At 43.2% G+C, this 21,317-nt stretch overlaps 1 protein-coding gene across 2 annotated transcripts in view; it reads right to left on the minus strand.

The window, feature by feature from the left end:
* The window catches only part of LOC144255686 (syntaxin-18-like), a 99,068-nt gene that overhangs the window by 21,987 nt on the left and 55,764 nt on the right, over positions 1-21,317 (minus strand). The window contains exons 2-3 of one of the 2 annotated variants that reach the window (XM_077800444.1): positions 12,445-12,526; positions 11,460-11,527 (exon numbers count right to left, since the gene is read on the minus strand). In XM_077800444.1, coding sequence (XP_077656570.1) covers positions 11,460-11,527; positions 12,445-12,483 — 107 coding nt within the window. In that variant the 5' untranslated portion in view covers positions 12,484-12,526. The remainder of the gene's footprint in view (positions 1-11,459; positions 11,528-12,444; positions 12,527-21,317) is intronic. The other variant, XM_077800445.1, reaches the window with a different exon arrangement.

A 21,317-nucleotide genomic window follows, 5' to 3' on the forward strand; every position in this document is an offset into this window, starting at 1 on the left:
GAAACAGTACTGAACGGCTTTCCAGGTAGGTGAGCCTAGGATCAAGTGGGACTCAGACAGATCGAGATACTGCCTTACCAGATCACACTCCTAAGTGGCCCCCTAATGGCACCTGGCAATAATGCTGGTGCCTTTGCTTGCCCCTCTCATGAATGACCATTCCACATCTCTAGTCTCCTCAACTTGCCCTCGCCTCCTTCCTCATCTTCAGTGTCAGTAACCACTCTGCTTTCAGTTTTCTGAGAATTCCTGTAAGCTCCTCCTTCCCGCTTCTCCTCTGGGTCCATAGACACCTGCTCTTCTGCTTCTGTGGAAGCATCTCCTGGTGACAGCAACTCCTTCCACCTGGGCACTAGAATGACCCTGGCAGTTCTCATTTCTCCTGCACCACTAAGCTTGGATGACATAATGTATGCATCCAATACTTGGACTTTGGCACAGAGTGAACATATATGAATTTATTACTTATTAATATCAAAATATTCCTACATGCTGGATATTTCCTACCTACATACAAACATGGTGTTATTTTCCCCAATTTTAAAACAAAAACAACTTTAAACCAAACCTCCAATCCCATTTCATCTCCCCTGCCAGGTACTGCTCAATGTCACCCCTTTTCAGTAAAACTTCTCTCAGCAATGCTTCCATTCTGGGTGCCCGCTTTCCTGGCCATTCTCTCTTGGACCTGATACAATCACGCTTTTAACCCTCCTCATTCTGGAGTCAGCAGTAATCACCAGTAACTGTCATGGTGCTCAGTACATACCTTACTTTCTAATTTCCCGTAGATTTGATGGCACTCATCCCTCCTCCTCCTCTTTGGCTGCACTGACCTCCATGATAACACAGGGTCCCATCCCCTTCCCTCCCTAGCCACTTGTTTTCAGCCCTTCTTGACACCTCTTAACTGCCAACCACTTTACAATGGGCAGTTCATGACCTGGTTCCTGAATCTCTTCACTGTCTACCTATACTTGTTACCTTGGTGAGTTCACTAGTCCCATGGCTTCAAGCTGACAAGTCCCAAGTTTCTATTTTCAATCTAGACCTCTCCTTGACCTTGAGACACATATATCCAACTGCCTGTCCAACATTTCCATTCAGATGTAAAATCTGCACTGCAAGTAGGGTCAGAACTGAGCCTCTCCTCAAACACTCCTCCAGCAGCCCTCTCCATCTGTACCGGTGCCAATTCCAATCTTTCCAGTTGCACAAGACTCAAACCTTGGTATCATCTGTAGCTCTTTTTTTTCCTTCCCAGCTCACATCTAATCCATCAGTATATCTTATTGGCTCTACCTTTGAAACATTCCCAGGACCTGCCTGTTCTTATCTACGGTTGTATCCACCGCTGCCTCTTAGGGCCTGCCACCAATGCCTCCCACTTGCATTACAATTGTGGCCTCCTACAGGGTCTGCTTCAACACACGGACCATGGACCATGGACCACAGGCCATGCTGATTCTGTTAGAGACTAAGCTGAATCCTGTTAATCCTTTGCACAGACCTCCCAGCGGCTTCTCACCAAAGAATAAAAATCCAAGGTCCTTACAAGATTCTTAAAAGGAACTGTAAGACCTGGCACCCTGCTGTGTCTCTGGCCTCATCTTTGCCTCTACTCCCAGCTCTGGCTCCAGTTATACCAGTCCCCTCCAGCACCTCAACCTTGCAGGCACACTCCATCTCAGGACCTCAGTCTTGCTGGCTGTCTCCTCCTTCTGGAATGCTCTTTCCCCAGATACCCCACAAACAAATTCCTCACTTCTTTTAGGCATTGTCAATGTCACCATTTTAATGAGGCCCTCCCTAATTCACCTTTATAAAACTGTATCCGTTCTGATCTTTCATATGCCCCTTCCCTTCTTTCCTCCCGACATTGATATTTATTCTGTTCAACATCTTACATTTTACTTATTATTTTGTTTCTTATCTGGGTCCCCTCACCCACATCAAAACTTAAGTTCCACAAAGGCAAGGACTATTGTCTGCCTATTCACTGATGTATCTGCGTCACCAAAAATAATGTTTAGCATTTAGCAGGCTGAAAAATCAATAATCAAATATTTTCTGAATGAACTAAATAAAAAGATAAGGCTAAACTAGAGAATGTGGTTGATGTGTGGCTACAACTGTGCTCTGGTTAGGACTCTCCTGAGCGGATTCCCCACCTTCAACCCCAACACCTATTGACATCATCCTACTCTAAAAAAAACTTAAGACACACATAGCAGGGACCACGCTCAGCCTGAGGACAGGCCTGTCTAAAGGAGAAAGGGATGAGTGAAGCACGGGGCTCCTCTTCCCAGCCCCCACCATAAGATTGGCATCCTCTCCTCCTTGGTATGGACCCTTTCCCATTCCTACTCCACTTTCACATTTTGGGGGGGGAAACTAGAAGAAGCGGGGAAGCCCACAGCCTCTTGGAGAATTAATGTTCCTCTTCTCAGTGAAACTGAAGGGTGAGGGATAAGCATTTCTCCATCCCAATGTTCCTTAGCACCCTGATCTATTCACCTGTCTGGCTGAACATGGTGAAGCCACAACTGGCCATTCTTCTAAGAGGAATCAGAGTGGTGAGCAGAAGCACCCAGAGCCTGGCACTTATCCCTGCTAGAAGCCAGCTCATCAGGAATAGAGGATAAAGGGATCAGGGGCTCATAAACCAGAAGGGTACTCACTTCCAAGTTATACCCCTGTGGACAGAGCAGACCTATATATGACTGATTCCAAGGACATTAGATTAACATCCTCCTACTCTATTATTTTGATTTAATGGAAACCCAGCTCAGTGAATTTGAAAAGGTCTAAAGGTTAATTTGATAAGGTTCCTTATTCAATTAAAAGGTGATGTTCATTTAGGATACATTGTTTATACACACATGCACTAACCTTTAAAATGACAGAATTCTACTCGTTCAGTGGCAACAACAGAAACAAAGAAAGTTTTCACTAATTGGTATGTTCTGTTGCCAGGATATTTTAGAAAAGGTACATCTACTAGAATTGGAAAAACTATTTTTAATTAAGATCATTCAGAGATCCAGCCAGAGGCTACCCTGGTTGCATGCTGTTCTGCTCTAGTAAAATGTCATTATTAAAAATAATTAAATGGGTCAATGAAGTCTGAGCTCTATATTCTGGAAAAAAATCATAGCTTCCTAATTATGTCAAACTACAAAGGCTCTCAGGTCTGAAAGCAATATTTCTATGCATATTCTTTCAATTCCAGGATTGTACTCCATCTAAGATGGACCCAGAAGCAGGTCAAGGCCAGCACACTGTTTGGGGAGGGAAAGGCACTGAAAAAGAAAGGCTGCAGACAGCCTGCCACCTGTAGGAGGGAAAGCCTGATGGGAGGTGACAGGTGGCCTCTCTCCCTCTGGAGGGGACAGGTCGGCAATGGGATGTTTCTGGTGTTTTTGTATGAATCAGCTTTCCCAGATGATACGTCCTCTCTCCTCACCTCTCCCTGGTGGCAGAAGCAGGAACTTCTAGAAGTGGTGCTTAGGGCAGAGGAACTGGACACACACCTAGCCACCACTCCTTTCTCTTTGCTGCCACCTGTAGGCAGCAGGGATTGTGCCCTATTCCTCTCTCAAGATGCTACACAGGGGCCTGGCCCTGCTCTCTGGGTTCCAGGAACTACACTGTTCAGTGGCATCAAGAGCTGAGTGGGTCTGTCCCTGGTTAAGAAGTGAGGATCACAAGGCCACCTACCTGCAGACCTCTGATGTCAACCAACCAATGTTGAAGCTGATAAAGATGCTGTTCTCCATCGTCTCTGACAAAGCTGATATCACTGGTGTGACTCTCGCATCCTCAGTCTTTCCCTCCTCCCTCCTCTCTTTCTCTCCATCACCCCACCCTACAGGAAATGGGTGGGTTTTGTTTTGTTCAATAATTCCCCTCCTCAAGTACATAGCAGTCAGATGGGGTTCCAGCTCTATTTTCATTCATCAAGGCAATTCCGTGTGCCAGGAGCTCTCACATACAAATCCAATCCTCACACTATCCACATTTCATTAGAAAGAAAACAAGCACAAAGGTGTTGAGCTATAATCACTCATATGACTAACACATGACAGAAATGAGACTGGAACTTAAGGTATGACTCTTTAAAAGGGACCAAAGCCAGAATAGATGTGGATCTCAGAATGCATGGGTTGTTAATGAACTGTAGCACAAAAAAAGTGCAAAAACTGAGTTTCTATAACATGGCCACATACTGCTCAAGAGGAAGAAGGCTTTAGGAATTAAGAGTTCTATGTGATGCTCAAAGATGGGTAAGTGACGTGCTTAAGCCACACAGCAAGGAGTGGCAGAGCTGGTCCAGACCCACAGTTGTTGCAACTGCATCTGGGAAAGGAAAAAACAGTGTGGAGGAGCAGAGCTCTGGGTTTGAGGATGCCTGCCTCAACACTACTGCAGTTATGAAGGCATAGTGGTACATGTCTATAATTCCAGTGATTTAAATGCAAAGTCAGCCTCAGCAACTTAGAGAGGCCTTGTCTCAAAATAAAAAAAAATAAAATAAAATAAAATAAAAAAAGGGCTGGGGGTGTGGTTTAGTGGTTAAGTGCTGCTAGGTTCAATCCCTGGCACCACAAAACCAACAAACAACTAGCACAGTTGCAGAATCACACCCTGATATAATTACACTATTTTCTTCTCTAAATTTCAATTATATTGACTCCTCTGAACCTCTTAAGTACTCCATTGTTGGCCAGATATAAACATGCCACACTTTGTGGGCCTTATGTCTGCACAGCTACTCAGCTGTACAGTTGTGGCCCAAAGCAGTCACAGACAATATGCAAATGAATGGGCTGGTTATGTGCCAATAAAACTCTACATGGATACGGAGATTTGAATTTCATACAATTTCTGTATGTATGGTAAAGCCAGAGTATTATTTTTTTCCAACCAATTTACAATATGAGGCTATTCTCAGCAGATAGGATGAGAGGACACAGGCAGGGCTAGGCCTGGTGTGGCTGACCCTTGCTGACCTCTGCCTAGAGGAAGACACTGCTGTTGGAAGATAAAATGGTTCTCCCAGATTCATATGGCTTTCAAGGGGTGCCTCGAGCTAAGCCAACATTCACAGCATTCGCCCTGCTCGATGCCTTTTCAAGGCAAAGGGAAGTTAACAATGGACTTGTATAAAAGGTCTCTATGACTGCAGCTTTAACCTAAGTTGTCAGGTACTAAAAAAAGGAACTGGAAACTGACAGCTTTATACCAATTCTGTAAAGCTTCCACAAGTCACTGTAGCTTCCATTTTAATGACCTATTAAATTAGTATTTAATTCTAACAAAAGAAATTAAACATTTACACTGCCATCTAGCGTTAAACAAATCTTTTAACTAAGAAGCTAAACATAAGATTTTCTTCGTCCTATGCATCAGAATAATTGTTTTAATGTGTTCCAAAATAATAAAAATTAAAATTGCCTTATATGAAGTTTAAGTAGACAAAGTATCAAGGCTTATTTTAAATTCATCTGGGGACTGGGGATGTAGCTCTGTGTAGGCCAGTTGCCTGTCAGGTACGAGGCTCTGGGTCTGACACCCAGTACTGCAAAAAAATAAAAATAAAAACTAAAATTCACCTGGGATATATTATTTTCTCTTTTGGAGTATTTATATGAAGCACTTCCATGTTTGCATCTACTGATGAAATTAAGAAAATGCAGAGGAATTTTTTATATTTTCAAATTTTGTGAGAGAAAGGTTTTTCTTTCTTTCCTTTTTTTTTTTTTTACTTTTAGATGGTGCTCAGGATCAAACCCAGTGCTTCACATGTGTTAGGCAAATGCTCTACTACTGAGCCACGACCTCAGCCCTGAGAGAAAGGTTTATGAAGTAGAAAATACACTTTGTTTCAAAATCCTAAAGAGATGCTCCTAATGATGTCATCTCCTGTGTCAAACCCATTCTTCCACTACTACATGACACATCTGGAAAGAAGTTCCCATGGTGAGATGCTGCAGAGCAACCAGGAGGAAGGTGGCGAAGGGGACGGCTGGGATAGGGCCCCTCACTGCAACGTTATAGTGCACGCACAGGCCTGGACTCTACCCCAGAAGCCACTGTGGAAGCGATGGTCAAAAGCCTTTCTCGGGGCTGGGGATGTGGCTCAAGCGGTAATGCGCTCGCCTGGCATGCGTGTGGCCCGGGTTCGATCCTCAGCACCACAAAGATGTTGTGTCTGCTGATAACTAAAAAATAAATATTAAAAAAAGGCTTTCTCTTTTAAAATCAACCTCGTCTTTCCAAATGGTGTTTTCTCCACCTGTTCAATAAATAGTCACTGAGTGGCAAACTGTCTTTTGCATCTCTGTATTTCACAAGAGGGCAGACGCTGTCTCCATAGGACTGTGCAAGGGCTACCTTGAACTCCATTCCCACCTTCCTTTGGTTACTGGGCTAACCCTCACTCTTCCAGATCTCAGCTCATGCTATGGCTTCTCCAAGGACTCTTTCCCTGACAAGGCCGAATTCCTCAAAGTCATTCCTCTCCTCTATTTTTGCAGTACCTATCCTATCTGTAATGCTGCCCGTATGTATGAATCCTTTCACAGCTCTGTGAAGGTAAAGGAGCACCATGTTTGTCTGTGCTCACTATTCTATACTCCATGCTTGGCACAGTGTATGGCATAGGGTAGATAGTAAAGATCTGTAGAATGAATGAAATGATGAATCAATCAATTAATCAAACCTCGGCACTGTCAAACACACAGTATAAAAGTACCTCACCCAAGAAGTGTGGTAGAAGAAGAACATGGAGAAATAACTCTTTTACCAGGCTCATGTGAGAAGCAGCCTAACAAAAGCACAGAAAAAGAGGTACCAGACTTCAGAGGCAGGGGAGATGGCTTTCAGATAGGGCCTGGGAAGCTCTGGGAGAAGGTGGTGGTTAGAAGTGAGGCTTTCAGGGGAACAGGTGGATGTGTGAGATGCACGTAATGAATCAAAGAACAAAAGGCAGACAAACGGGTGAGTGAAGGCCTGGAGGCACCAACGCCTCTGAATGCAGCCACAGGAGGAGCAGATGGACGTGTGGTGAGGTGTGGTGGGGTCACGAAGAAGTATGGACATGTCTGCAGGCAAAGAGAAGGGATCTAAGGAGGAGAACTGAATGATCACATCTGTGATGACGACTGTAGCTATGCCTTCAGGAGAAACAGGAAGGGAGGGACAAGGAGCAGGGGTTCAGAAGAAACAGATGAGACCAGTAGCCAAGACTGCACTAAAGCACCTAGAGGGAATGGAAGAAAGTGGACAGAGCCACACGTGGAGGTGGGACTGCCCACGTGGCTTATAGGTAAGACAGTGGAAAGTGGAACTGAAGGAGCCTGTGGCTATGCCATGCTGGAAGGCACAGTGGTGAGAGGACACTATGAAGGGTAAGAGAGCAGTGGTGAAGTGCCTGGCTCTGCCAGACCACAAAGCCCTGGCTCAGCAGCTGCCGGGTGGTGGTCTTCAGCAGGTCCCTTCACACCTATGTTTCAGTTTCCTTCCTGTCAAACAGGCTCAATGACAATGTCTCCCTCACGGGGCTGATGTGAGGACCAAATGAGATGAAATACTAATAGTGCTTAGCAGAGTATCTCACACATAGTAAGCACTCAGGAGGGGCAGAGAGAGGTTGAGTGTGTTGGAGGTAGATAGATACACAGATGAAGCCAGGGTCAATTTTTGTAATGCAAAGTAGAGACAGACAGGACAAAAGGGTCAAACAGAGCTCTGGAGTTCTTTTAGGAAAAGATGGAAGAACAAAGAGGCAAAAAAAAGGAGTAGTCAGAGGAGCCCCCAAATACAGTGGGTCCTCCTCCATATTTATCTATGCATTCACACAGGATTCTACCAACTATGAATATTCAGATAAAATAAGTGCAGCTGTAGTGAACATGCGCTGACTTGCTTTCCGTCATTCCCTACACAACTCACTGTAACAACTATTTACATATCATTTACACTGTATGAGGCATCATCCATAATCCAGAAATGATCCAAAGTAAACAGGAGGATGTGGGTAGTTTATAGGCAAATTCTATGCTATTTTACGTGAGGGCCTAGAACACCCATGTTCAGGTTTCCTTGAGGGGTCCTAGAAGCAATCCCTTGCTAATACAGATGGACAAGCTATTAAGTAATGGCAGTAAAGAGAATAAGGAATTTCTCAAAACTGATGGTGGTCAGCAGGATCAAAGGCTGTAGCAAAGTGGAGAGATGAAAAGGGCTGTTAAGGTCTGCACTGTCATTATCATTAGAGCGCTGCATATTTAAAACACTAATTCATACTTTATTTCTCTACAGTGGTTAAAAAGAAGAGACCATCCAACACCACATGCCAGTTACTCTGCAGCCCTATGCACTGCTAATGAGGCAGCAACACCACTTCGCAACTGGTAATTTATCTCAAAGTTAAGAACACACCTGCTGTGTGTGTGACCCGGCACTTTCACTCCTAGGTGTTTATTCTAGGGAAATGTACACCTATATGCACAAAAAACCTTGCAGAAGCTGCTCACACATAGCAGCTTATTCATAATAGCCTGAAACTAGAAACAATCCAATTTTTCCTGTTAGTAAATGAATAAGCAAATTGTGGCAATTTCACACAACAGAATATTTCAAAAAATAACTAATAAAAAAGAACAACTAGTGATATTCTCAGCAGCATATTGTGTGAAAGAAGGCAGATACACCAAGAGTGTACTATATGACTCCACTTATACTAAATTTGAGAAAAAGCCACCAGCTTTACTAATTAAAAAGCATAGATGAGCTCTGGGAGAAAAAGTCTCAGAAAGTGATGAAAACCAAGCTCCACCGTTAGGATCAGGGAGGAGTGAATGGTGAGGAAGCAAAGGATCAGGTACCAGGGGTCAGTGACCTATAGCCAACAGGCCAGATCCAACCCACAGGCTTGGTTCTATACAGCCAGAGCTAAGAAGCACTTTTTACATGTTTCCAAGGCTGTATAAAAATGATAAGCAAAACCAATAAAAGAAAACCAAGATGAATGTGAGACAGCATATGTGACCCACCAAGCCTAATCCACTTCCTATCTGGCCTTTTACAGAAGGTCGGCTATTCCCTGATGCAGACTTTTCCCCCAAGTCTGGCATTGGATTGAAACAAAGTGACAGTGCACATGGCTTCAGGAGGAACAAGGTTAAGTGCATGAGCTGAAGGGAAGAAGAGAAAAGAGTGTGATCATCAAAATTAGAGGGGAATCAGGAATGCAGCAATGATCCAGAAGCAGTCGGAAGGATGAGATGAGGAACCCAAGTTGGACAGTAGGACAGCGGAGGAGAAATAGGTACAGCAGGTGAAAAGGGAGGAGGCAGACAGGCAGGAGAGAGAAGTCCTACCAACACTCCAAACCTCAGAGGAGGAGGCAGCCTCAGCGGGGGCAGTCCCGACCACTCTGGATATAAACCACCGCCTTCCTCAGCAACCCTAATTCCCATAACCTGACTCTACTGTGTCCGTTCCACAGGACCTAAGTGCTTGTCTTTGTTAATCCCTAGAATGCAAGCTGCAGAGAAGCAATATTTGCCTTTTTTATTCCATTATGTGCCCTAAGAATCTAGAATAGTACCAGGCACTGAGCATATATTCAACAAATATTTGGTGCATGAATTAGTTAATTTGCATAGATTGAGATGGGAAGACACTGAGAACATCAACACAACTGAAACTGTGGGCCAGATAGTTCCTTCTTTGTCATCAGACATTTCCAAGTGTCCCCCACAAATCAGCTGTGGTTGAGAACCAATGGGCTCATCAGGGACCTTACGTATTTGGCACCAGGGATTGAACCCAGTGGGGCTTAACCACTGAGTCACATCCCCAGCCAAGTTTTTTATTTTGAGACAGGTTCTCAATAAGTTGCTGAGGCTGGTTTTGAACTTGTGATCCTCCTGCTTCAGCCTCCTGAGGCACTGGGATTACAGGCATGCACTACCACATCGGGCTCATCATGGACTCAACATGAGGAGTTCATTCATTCATTCATTCACTGACATATATTAAGTTAGTACCAAGTATGGGTGAGGCACTATGGAAACAAGAATAAAAAGCTGACAAGGTCTCCAGTCTCATAAAACTTAAAAATTATTCACAAAGATAAATAGTAAACTATGTTATTATTATTGAATAATCACAAATCATGCTTTGTCATGAAAAAAATAAGGTACAGAAACAAACAAAAACTACCAGGTGTATTTTATAAACGGTGGCCCAAGATGGCCTCTCAGAAGATACTGCATTAAAGCTGAGCACTAACTTTTGAAAAAAGACCACCATGGGAAGAGGAGGAACAACACCAGCTGCCTGTGCCAGCATCAGGAACGGGCAGAGAGACTTCCAGGAAGGCTGGCATGCTCGCCACCATGGCAGGAGCAGGGTATGAAAGACACGAGAACAGGCAAGGCCAGGTGTGGAGGATGCTGCTGACAGAGAGCAGTGGGGCATTCATGCTATGTCTCCTTAGGGGTGACTAATCCAGGGGATACTCCAAAAGGTGATGGCTGCCAATTAGAAAGGGGACCTAGCCAGAGGAGGAATGTGATCATGAGTTACATTAGAGGCTGAATAAAAGTACTTATAAGCCCCCCAAAATGAAGGCCAAGTCAAAGTGAGCTTGTTGATGTCTCTAGCAAGTGTCAGAAGCCTGGGAGAAGGACAAGGAAAGAGGTCATGAGGACTGAGACAGGAAAGGGCAAGAAAGGCCTGACACAGTGAAGTGAAGGCGCAAGATGGAAACATGCTCACAAGGGCACCACCCAAACAGCAAGGCCAGTGTCACAGGCTGGGACAGCAAAATACAGGCAAAGAGAGCCAAGCAAGAGCCTTGAAAACCTTGTCCCTCCTCAAGGTTCAGGTGATACAAATAAACGTGCTCCCAGTTTTATGTACTGCTCTGGTAAGAAATCAGAGTATCACATGCTAGGATGTAATGGCACCCATGGAGATAGCGACCAGAAGTTGTGATATCACATGCTGTGGGAACACAGGCACAGCAGCTGTGAGTTTTCTTCTGTTCTGCACATGTTCGTCCACTGCTATACTGATCTTCCTCATTACAGCTCTGAGTTGTCAAGTAAGAAGTGAGGACAAAAAGCTTAAAAGGGCCGGGCATGATGGCACATGCTTGTAATCCTAGCGGCTCGGGAGGCTGAGGCAGGAAAATTTCGAGTTCAAAGCCAGCCTCAGTAAAAGCAAGGCACTAAGCAACTCAGTGAGACCCTGTCTCTAAATAAAATACAAAATAAGGCTGGGGATATGGCTCAATGGTTGAGTGCCCCTGAGTTTAATCTCCAGTACTCCCCTGTACCTCCTCCCAACCAAAAAAAATTAAGCTCAAAAGGAACATAGGAACAGAAAAGAACACAGCCGTCCAAATCCAAGTCCTCCCCGCCCCCCCCCGCAAATGCACTCACCTGTAAGCATTAATGTAATCTTTCCTGTGTTCCAGAAGAAAATCTCTCAGTTTGCCAATATGAGAAATCTAAAATTAAAAAAGAAAGGAGTTCATTAGATTAAATAGATTACACTAATGCCATGAAAATCAAATTAACAGAGAATGGAATGCAGCCTGCAGAGAATGGGAAGCTATGAACTGAGCAACTTGAGGTTTTAGTCATGCAGTTACTGACTTGCCAACACTCCTGGGCCTAGTCTCCTCTCTTATGAAAAGTTCCTTCCTTCTACCTCTCATTGCTGTGATCTATGACACTAGGAACAGGTGATCTCTAAGGAATACAGAGACTAGCTAAGATAACTCCTGTCTAGGAGTTATCAGACTGTAGGAACTGTGTGTCTTCTATCTACAAGTAAGCATTTCTTCTTTCATGTGTTGCAGGAGATGGATTCTAAGGGTGAAGTTAGTTGTGTAAGTAGGGCCCATGATGCTACAGGGTTAAAAAAAGATCTGGGTGAATGATTATCCCTGTGCAGCAAATCTCTGTTTTCCCTCTGATTTGCTTCTATGGATGAACAACAAGATACCAAGTATAGGTACAAAGCTTTGTGCTCATGCTGGCCAACTCCTGCTGCAACAGAAACCCACTCTGGAGCCTCTACCATGTTCCATACTGTGTGTGGAGCTCAGAATTCAAAATTAAGTAGAGGCAGGGAGAAACTGGAATCAGAGCTGCCAGGGACCGAAGTGTTTCCAGAAGGAGAGGGTGATGAACTGGAGGTCTGCTCTGTCCTCTGGCCACTGATCCAGTCCTCACTCACATTCTCTGTACTCCTGCCAAACACTTGTGCTCTAGCCTTGAAAGGTCTACTGAATTTTCATTTCTTCCACACATAAAGTTTTCCTGTCAAGGCTAACTCAAGCCAATTTTCACTTTGCTTTCAACTTAAAAGGACTTCTACACACCACCCACTTGGCACAATCAATTACATGCATCCACGTACTCTGACTTCACTTTTACACACGTGCCTCTCTTGGGACATTATGAACTCTGCAAGGAGGGGTTGCACAGTGTTCCCTGCAATTCTAGGCACAAGAACAAAAGGTGATCAATAAATATTCATGGAATGAGGATATGTCTAAATATCAAATAGTACTTGTCATAAAAGAAGCATTCTCAGTTCTGGATATAGGCTGAACTTGCAGGGGTTCAGTTAAATTTCCTGCATGATCTAGACTATTTATTATAAATGTGGTTCAGACAGATACCCTAAGACACTTAAGAATATGGACCAAAGAAAACAAACATGGCTATGATATTTTGTGCTTATTTCACAGATAAACAACACGTCATCTATTTTTCTTCCCAAGAGCCCTGCTGCATGTCCTGATTAACCTGGTCTTACTAGCCAGTGTGGGAAGGCCAGCTTCACAGAAGCTAATTGACTCACCCAAGCTCATACACTTGAATTCAAGCACAGGACAGTCCGAGCTGCCTTTTACACAGTTCTGCTCCTATTTTCCACTTAAGCTGCATCATGGATTCTGACTTTATATGTTTGTCTGGAAAAAAATTTAAGAGATGTGCAAGCAATGTCTGACTACACTACATACAAGCTTCCATCAAGTGACTCTTCTTCAATGGTTTCCATCCCCTTTCCTGCAACCCCTGCTACCAGGGGCCAAAAATTCTTTAGGGGCCTCTAGTAGGGGCCAGGTAAAACACATAAAGGATTGAGCAAGGGAAGCAGGTAGATAGGATACATGGGGTGAGGTCTGCTTTCCAAATACACAGCAACCAAAGAAGCAACTCTGCTGGCTGATTGGCTAAAGGGCCGCTGGGGCCTAACCTCAAGGCTTAACTAATGGCAGCAAGTCCACTCCCAGCCCTGGCACTTAAGGCCTGTGGAGAGCTGCCCCTGGGCTGTGTGGGACTGTGTTGTGCATCATAGCCTAGTGACGGGATAGTCTGGCACTGGGAACTTCCCATGACATCCCCACAGGGATAGACCATCTGATTCAGGTGAACTTCCCCCACAAGCTCTGCCAAAGATCCCACACAGCACCTGAGATGGGTGTGACCTGCCAAGATGCCAATCAACCTGCTGACTACAAGACATCACCAAGCAAGACTACGCCCTTGAAACGTTATCCCTACTTTTGATGTACCCACTTAAATAAACCACCAGAGCCATCTTTCCTTTGTCTAGTTCTAGCTCTTGTGTGGACTGGATGTATCCAGGGCTCTGCTTTTGTAAATATATTTCTGGCTTTTTATGTTTTGTTCTTCACTAATTATTTTAGACTTTTAAGTTTTCAGGCAGCTTACACCCTCCTCAGCAGGAAGAAGAACCCCCCCCCCCCATGAGACACTGGCTGTCATCCCTTTTAAAGGTAGGTCCTTCACAGTTGGGTCCCAAAGTCCCCAGTTGTATTGGCCCTGCCACGCTCCCTGCCAGACTCCAGAGTCCAAGATCTAGGGCTCCTGACTCTAGCAAGCTCAAGTGGTTCTCCTCCCTGGGATAACCCATGGACATTCTCTCCAGGGCAAACCCCTCCCCTTCAAAACTCCTGTTTCCTCTCCACACCCATGCCACTCCCAGCTACAGCCAGATCCCATCCATGATAAAGCACTGCCAAGCATCTGTCTCAGCACCTAAAAGCTCCTAGAGAGAAAATAGTCCTCTCTCTCCCTAGACATTGTCAGACTGAGTTCCTGGTACAAAGCAGAGCCTCGGAAACATTTACTAAATGTTGAATAAACATTGGATACTGAATAATCTCAGGAGGATTATACCTACTGTGAAAGGCAGAATAATGCTTTTTTGGCCTTCCCTTCTCCTGAAAGATGTCCAACTCCTAATTCTTGGAAACTGAATACATTACATGGCAAAGAGAATCAAGCAGCAGATGAATTAAGGCTGTTGGTAAGCTGATCTTAAAATAAGATGACTATCCTGGATTATCCAGGTAGCAAGGTAGTCACAAGGGCCCTTAAATGCAGAAGGAGGAGGCAGAAGAGAGTCAGAATAACGTGCGTGCCTCTAGTTGCGGGGAGGGCAAGGGGATCGATCCTCCCCCGAGCCCTCAGAAGAGAACACAGACCTTGTGAAAACCAGATTTTAGTCCAGGGAGTCACCTTTTGAACATCTGAACTACAGAAGTACAAGATAATAACTCTACATTGTTTTAAGCCACAAGTTTATGATAATTTGTTACAGTGGAAATAAGAAACAAATACATTACTTAGAGCCTTAATCACCATAACAATATTTTTACGAATCATAAAACTTTGCATAAAATGTTTCAAAAGGTCCAAGGAATCTACTACATGGCTGGATCAGCTGTCCTTTGCCCCTGCTACCCATTTTTAGTTAGTTTGGGTCTGCAAACTAGCAGACCAAATGGTGAAGGGATGAGCGCCAGGAACAAGAAGGCCCATGGCATCTGATAAAAACATAGTCGCAAGCAGTTTCAGTTAAAGTGTAATAAAATGTGATCCCAGCTTCAGGTGCTCTGTAATGGCAGATTTTGATAAAATAAGTTTATTAAAATAGAGTGAAGGCTGTTTAGGATTACATGGAATTCTTGGTAAATTAAGAGGTATTAAGTAATTACTGACTTAATAATTCATCAGTACAGTAACTCAAACTTAAAAGTATGCTGTATAAAATAATATTTTAATGCCAAGAATGAAAAGAAACATAGGAGCATTAAGATTTCTTTAGACATTTGAGAGCTCTGAATTTCTTTTAAATTCCTAAAATCGTGTACCAAAAAAATCGTAACAAATCAATGACAAAGAAAAAAGCATCGTATAACAGGGTCATCTTTAAAAAACAGGATATGACTGTTTAATCGCACACTACAATCATTTTTACAGAGATTTTTGGCCAAGTTCTGATCTGTTTACTATTAGGCTTAGACCTACTTTTTAGAATTAACTGCTGAAGATACCACATTATATTTCACACAATTCTGATAAGCCCCTTACAATTTTCAAATTTTTAGAGCAGCTGAACACTTGTATGCTTTGATTTTTAATGATTCTACATACAGTGCTAGTTTCGAGTCACCTGATAAACTAGATATATTCATACACTTAAGAGAATGCCTCTTTTAAAAGGAGAAAAAAACATTCCAGTGTGAAGTTTGGAAGGGGATCAGAGAAAAAGAAAGTACATTTTCCCTTTAAAATTAGTGTTCTTACAATTGAGATGCCAGAGATGGAGAAAAAGGAAAGCACCATTGGTAAACCCTTGGTGGGACCAAGCGGCTGACAAGATGCCAGGGCTAAGTATAGGGAGTGCTCGTAGCAAAGGGACACCCATGTCACTGCTGTGTACCTCCCTCTGCTTGGAGAGCTGACACCACTGCTTCAGGAGAAACTCTGCTCATTCTTCCAGGTTCACTTAATTGCCACCTCCTCCTAAAAGCTTCTTGAACACCTCCCTTTTTGACACCTGTTTGCACTGTCCAGATTACATGACAAGTATTTATCTGTGACCCCTAGCAAACTTTAGTTCAGCTCCTGAGGTCAGAAACTCTGTCTATACATTTTTTTATCCCCTACAGTTCTTAAGTGTTTAAAAACAAGGAAAGGAGAGAAAAGGGGAGGGGTGGGGAGGAAAGAAACCCAACAAAAAAGGCCTCATGATCTAATGGATCCTGATACAATGATGAGATCAAAAAGATCTGAAAGGTATTGCACATTCTACACCCAGATATCTGAGTGAACAAGCAATTGAAGAGGGACAAGACACCTATTTGTGCAAATAAGTAGTTCTCTCCAAACTGCAGGGGTATTCATAAGGTACTGCCAGACCATGTACAATCTACTGAGACTACGGTCTGATGCGCTTCACAAAATGATCATGTGCCCCACGAAGTGGATCATTTTCCACCTGACTGACAGTCTGTTGTGGAAAAGAGTTTTTATCACAGCTGTGGTTTGATGGCACTGCCCCTTGATATTAACTATGTTACCAACAGAGGATGGGTATGGACAAAGACTAGAGAATTCTGTATTTCTAACACAAACTGTAGTTTAAGATAAAAATTCAAACTAGCTAAAAGAGAAAAGTAAAAAGGAAAGGGAATGAATATTTATTTTATATCTCCTGTGCCAGTCACTGCCGAGTGGGTTGTTTCATTTCATTCTGACCATGACCTGTGGAAACAGATGATTTTCTTAGTGGAAGGAACCCAAACTCTGAGAGGTGAGAGGAATGATAGAGCTGGAACTGGCCCCTACCGGTGCTGAGCTGGCGTGGGCTCTCTCAGTGCCAGCATTAATGACATGCTGGTGTTTTCTAGTTTCCTTTGGTGTTAAAGTCATTTTAATGCCTGCTGGGTATTGTTGTCGTCATTTCACTGGTCAAATAATTTCCCACTTAATATTTAATGATATTAAGAAATTATGATGAATTTTCATTTAGGTATAAAAAAGGCATTATATATTATGACTGTGTTTTTATTTATCTTTTTTAGCTTTAAATTCCTTCTCTTTTTGAGATAAGTACTGAACAATTCATAAATGAAATCATATAATAACTGAGATTTGCTTCAATATAAGATGGGAATGCAACAGATGGAACAGGATCAGCGGTTTCAGCAGTGAGGTCACTGCAGATGGGCACACGTGTACCTAGAGGTTCCTTCTACTATTCTGTCTACTCTAATAAACACTTGAAATTTTCCATAACAAAACACAAATAGTTTTCAAAATCATCCATGTACAACCTTCTTACTTTTAACACTTTTAGTCATTTTGAGGCATATATTTTCTGCTACCAAACTAGTAATAATCCATACTTAATCCAACAACTAAATTCCAACAACATCTAGTTATTTATTTCTACATACTTGCAATCTTCACTTACATCTATGAAATAGGATCAATGTCACTTTAAAAAATCAATGACAACAAAACCTTTGGTGAGTTTACTCTGAGGCTGACAGTTTCTAGAGCTTTGTATGCATTAGTTCATCTACTCCTTCCTGCAACCCCAGGGAGGTGGTAATGTTATCGTATCTATTCCACACATGAGAAAACTGAGTCAAAGAGGAGTACCTTGCTTGGGCACCCTGGGTTGAAGTCTGGATTGAAGCCAGGCAGTCTAAGTACCAGGCTTGAGTTCTCTAGTTCTATATTCACAAGGAACATGACTAGGTCCTGGGAAAAGCAGACAACATGAGCAATTTCAGGCTGCTTTCTTCCTCCAGCAACTACAGCCAGCCACACCTTACACACTTGATTTACCCACAGAGATCAGTGCTTACCAAGAACCAGCCACAAGTATGCTAGGCAGTGCATAAATTACTCCACACATACACAGTCACTCCCACTCCCATCCCTCATAATAATCTCATGGCTGAGACATTACCTACCATACTGCTTAAAAACTGAGGCCCACACACGGTCACAAGGTCATTAAGTGGGCAGATCTGGGACTATAGGTCTAGGTGACTTAAGGGCAATGTTACTTATTCTATACTATGCCATCAAAAGATTAATATATTACTAATATTTTACCTATCTAAATTTGAGAGTTTTTTCATAGAAATATAAACTGGGTTTCATGTGGGAGTATTTCTGTATGCTGATTTAAAAAAAATTCTTTGCTTGCTTAACGTGAGCAAGACTCTGGGTTTAATCCATAACAAAGGAAAAAAAAAATAAACTACAATGGATATAGAAGGATCTGCAATAAAGGTATGACTTCCTAACCAAAGCCATCTTCTCCCAAACTGGCTACTTACTGTTCCCTGTGTTTGCAACACAAGACTCAGAATTGGCAAGGTCACATGGATGCTAAGAAGGTCCACACAAAAACAGGATAGCCAGAAAAACTGGTAGGACAATGTGAGCAGTTCATTTTGAATATCAATCATCAAGACACTTCAAAAGATGATTTCAACATGTAAGGAAAGAAATATACAGAATTGGCTTTCCTGCTAGAGCTCCTCTACATCTGTCCTTTAACCTGGGATTGAGTATAGGGCAGAAAAGAAATCCTGGGTAAAAGACTGTGTGGGGCTTGAGATACTGCAGGCCAGGAAGAGAAATAAATAAGAAATATAGAGGGTTGGCAGGATTCAGGGTGGGATCCCTGCTGGGCCACCCCCAGTGGAAGGAGTCCTGACGCCCTATGTGGAGGGACCTGGGCTAGTCTGGTTCTTGGCCCATCTCCCAACCTTTCCTTGCTCTTTCTCTTCCAGAGAAAGGAGCCAGAAGACATTTGGAGAAAAAAAAATGAGCTGCTGCACTGGCCCCCGCCCCCGCCCCTGCCCCGTTCTCAGATCAGCCCACAGCAGAGAGGATGTACTCCGGCCTGCAGTCCACCCAGAGTTGGCCAAAAATCTAAAGCCAGGTTCTCTACTTGGCTTTTTTCTCTTCTGTATTTTTCTTTCAGGTAATTCCAACACTAGGCTGAGAGGAAAGGGTTATATTTTATAAGTGCCCCTAAGTTTTGACAACTACAATTTTGAGCAAATTGCTTAGTCTCCCTGGATTTCAATACTAAAGGAAGGGGAAAAAATTGTTTTTTAAAAAAGTAGTATTAGCAGCACAAGTTAATGTTAATTCCCTGCACATCTCCTCTGCTGCATGCATCAATTTAAATGTTAGGCATCTATTCCCTCATGTACTTCTTCAAACAACCATAGAAAGTAGGTCCCATTCTCACTCCATTTTGAATGAGAATACACTAAGGTAACTAACGCATTACGTACAAATTGTTCAAAATAAATGGAAGACTGCCTGACTCCCACAGTGTCTGAGTGCCTCCAACCTCCACAGGTCTACCCATGGAGGTGACTTTGCCATTTAGCCTTAGCATGATCACATCTCTAAGGGCTAGTTTTACCAGAAGTGTAGGCAGGATGTACTGAGATCAAACTGATTCAGGTGAAAGGCAGCATACTCAGCCCAGGGCAGCACAGAATTGACACCACTCTAAGCAAGTTAAACTCTACGACAACAGGTTTTTCACCCCCTTCTTTCTCTGAAGATAAATCAAATTCACTTTTCACTGGCTACATTTAAAAAAGGCTAATTCTCCAAAGCATGAAGACACTGAAATTCTCCACAAATTGATTATAAAATACAAGCAAATTGACTATAAAACAGCAGCAATGTGGGCCCTTTATTGGAGGCATTTGGCAGGGAGAAAAAAAAAAGACTCTCATGTTCCTGTCCTCACACACACAGAGGTTCTAGTAGGAGGGTCCAAACAGAAACAAATACCCAAAGTGTACATATGAGACATCTGGTCACATAGGTGCATCTGCTGTTGACAAGGACTCAGCACCAGGAACTTATGACACAGGCAGTTTCCCACAAATATGTTGTTTGGTGAGGATAAACCCAGGCAGAAAGGAGGCTGGCCAAAGCTCTTGCCCAAAGTATGGGCCACGTGATCCACTGTGTACACTACGTGCTGTGCCTAATTAAAACGGAACACACAGGAATCCACAGGATTGCTTGTTGAAACACTAATGGCCCACTTGAATCAAATGTATGAAATATGATATGTCAAGAGCTTTGTAATGTTTTGAACAACCAACCAAAAAATTTAAAAAAAGAAACACTAATGGCTCTCTGGGTATGACATGGACACTGCTTTCTTAATATTTTTTGCACTTTGATATTTTCCTACATTAGTATTTATAATATTTGTAAACAGAAATGTTTTAAAATCTTCCCACATACTTCTCAGTGCCCCCAGGATCTAATTCCTGCTGCATTCTCCAGGCACAAAGCCCTTGCCACTGCCTGATCCTAGGCTTCTGATTTGTTCCTGCTCATAATACTCTGCTCAGAGCTCACACTTGGAAAGCCTTCACCATTTCTAGGCCAGTTTAGACCCTCCTGCAAGTGTATTGATTCCAGAGGTGTTACAATCGTATCTGAATTGTTTTCATGTCTGATACTGCTGTTCAAGCACGCCCCCAAAGTGACTCCTAATTTTTTGTTTTTTGAGACAGGGTCTCACTAAGTTACCCAGGGTGGCCTCAAACTGGAGATCTTCCGGCCTCAGCCTCCCTGGTAGCTTAGACTGCATGTGCTGCCACACCTGGCTCCTCAATAATTATTTAATGCTCCAGATGGATTTGATTTTTCTAGCTCCTTCAAGAACTACTAAGATGGGAGATAGACTACAAGCCCGGCAAATCAGCTGCATTCCTCCCACGCTCCACTAGGTGGCAACGCAAGAATTCGAGCACCAGGGATCAATAATATAAGCTTGCTCAGAAATGTCACCATTCCCCCCTCCCCAAGGTTTTAACATTTCTCTGGCTCTTTCTTTTTGGTCTAGAATCAAGGATTAATCAAGGTTAACAGTTGTGCACATGCTGAGGCAGAAATGACCTAGTTTTACACATCCTTGTGCACTCTGGATGGGTCCAGGAAGATTTAAAACCTTGCACTCTAGGCAGAGTCCACACAAAGGGAGCTCCAGAGCAAGGATGCCATCTGCCATCCCAGGCGGCAGGCCCAGCTCTGTTTATGTGTGTCACCCACACAACAGCTTGGCTAGCTGCTCCTTCAGGGGGACTTTGTAAATTATAAGCAAGATAAACTGAAAAAAACAAAAGACTGTGCAAAACGGTGGGATTCTTCACAAAGAATGGCTGCATTTTAACTGTAGGGCAAGTTCAAAGCAGTTGACAAGTGTCCTTTGCTGATCACAGCAGTGGTCTGACTTGCACCCCCTCCCCTTCCAGAGGCGATAGGAATTCTGTTCTGCTGGCACTCACAACACTTCCAACAAAGACCTGATTGATCATGAAACACTAAGTATGATTTGCATAATTTGCCTCTGCAAGAATTGAGCATTGTTCAAGATTAAAGAGACTCCAGTAGGTCCCTCTG

The sequence above is a fragment of the Urocitellus parryii genome, chromosome 7 (assembly GCF_045843805.1).
Source record: "Urocitellus parryii isolate mUroPar1 chromosome 7, mUroPar1.hap1, whole genome shotgun sequence".
Taxonomy (NCBI): domain Eukaryota; kingdom Metazoa; phylum Chordata; class Mammalia; order Rodentia; family Sciuridae; genus Urocitellus; species Urocitellus parryii.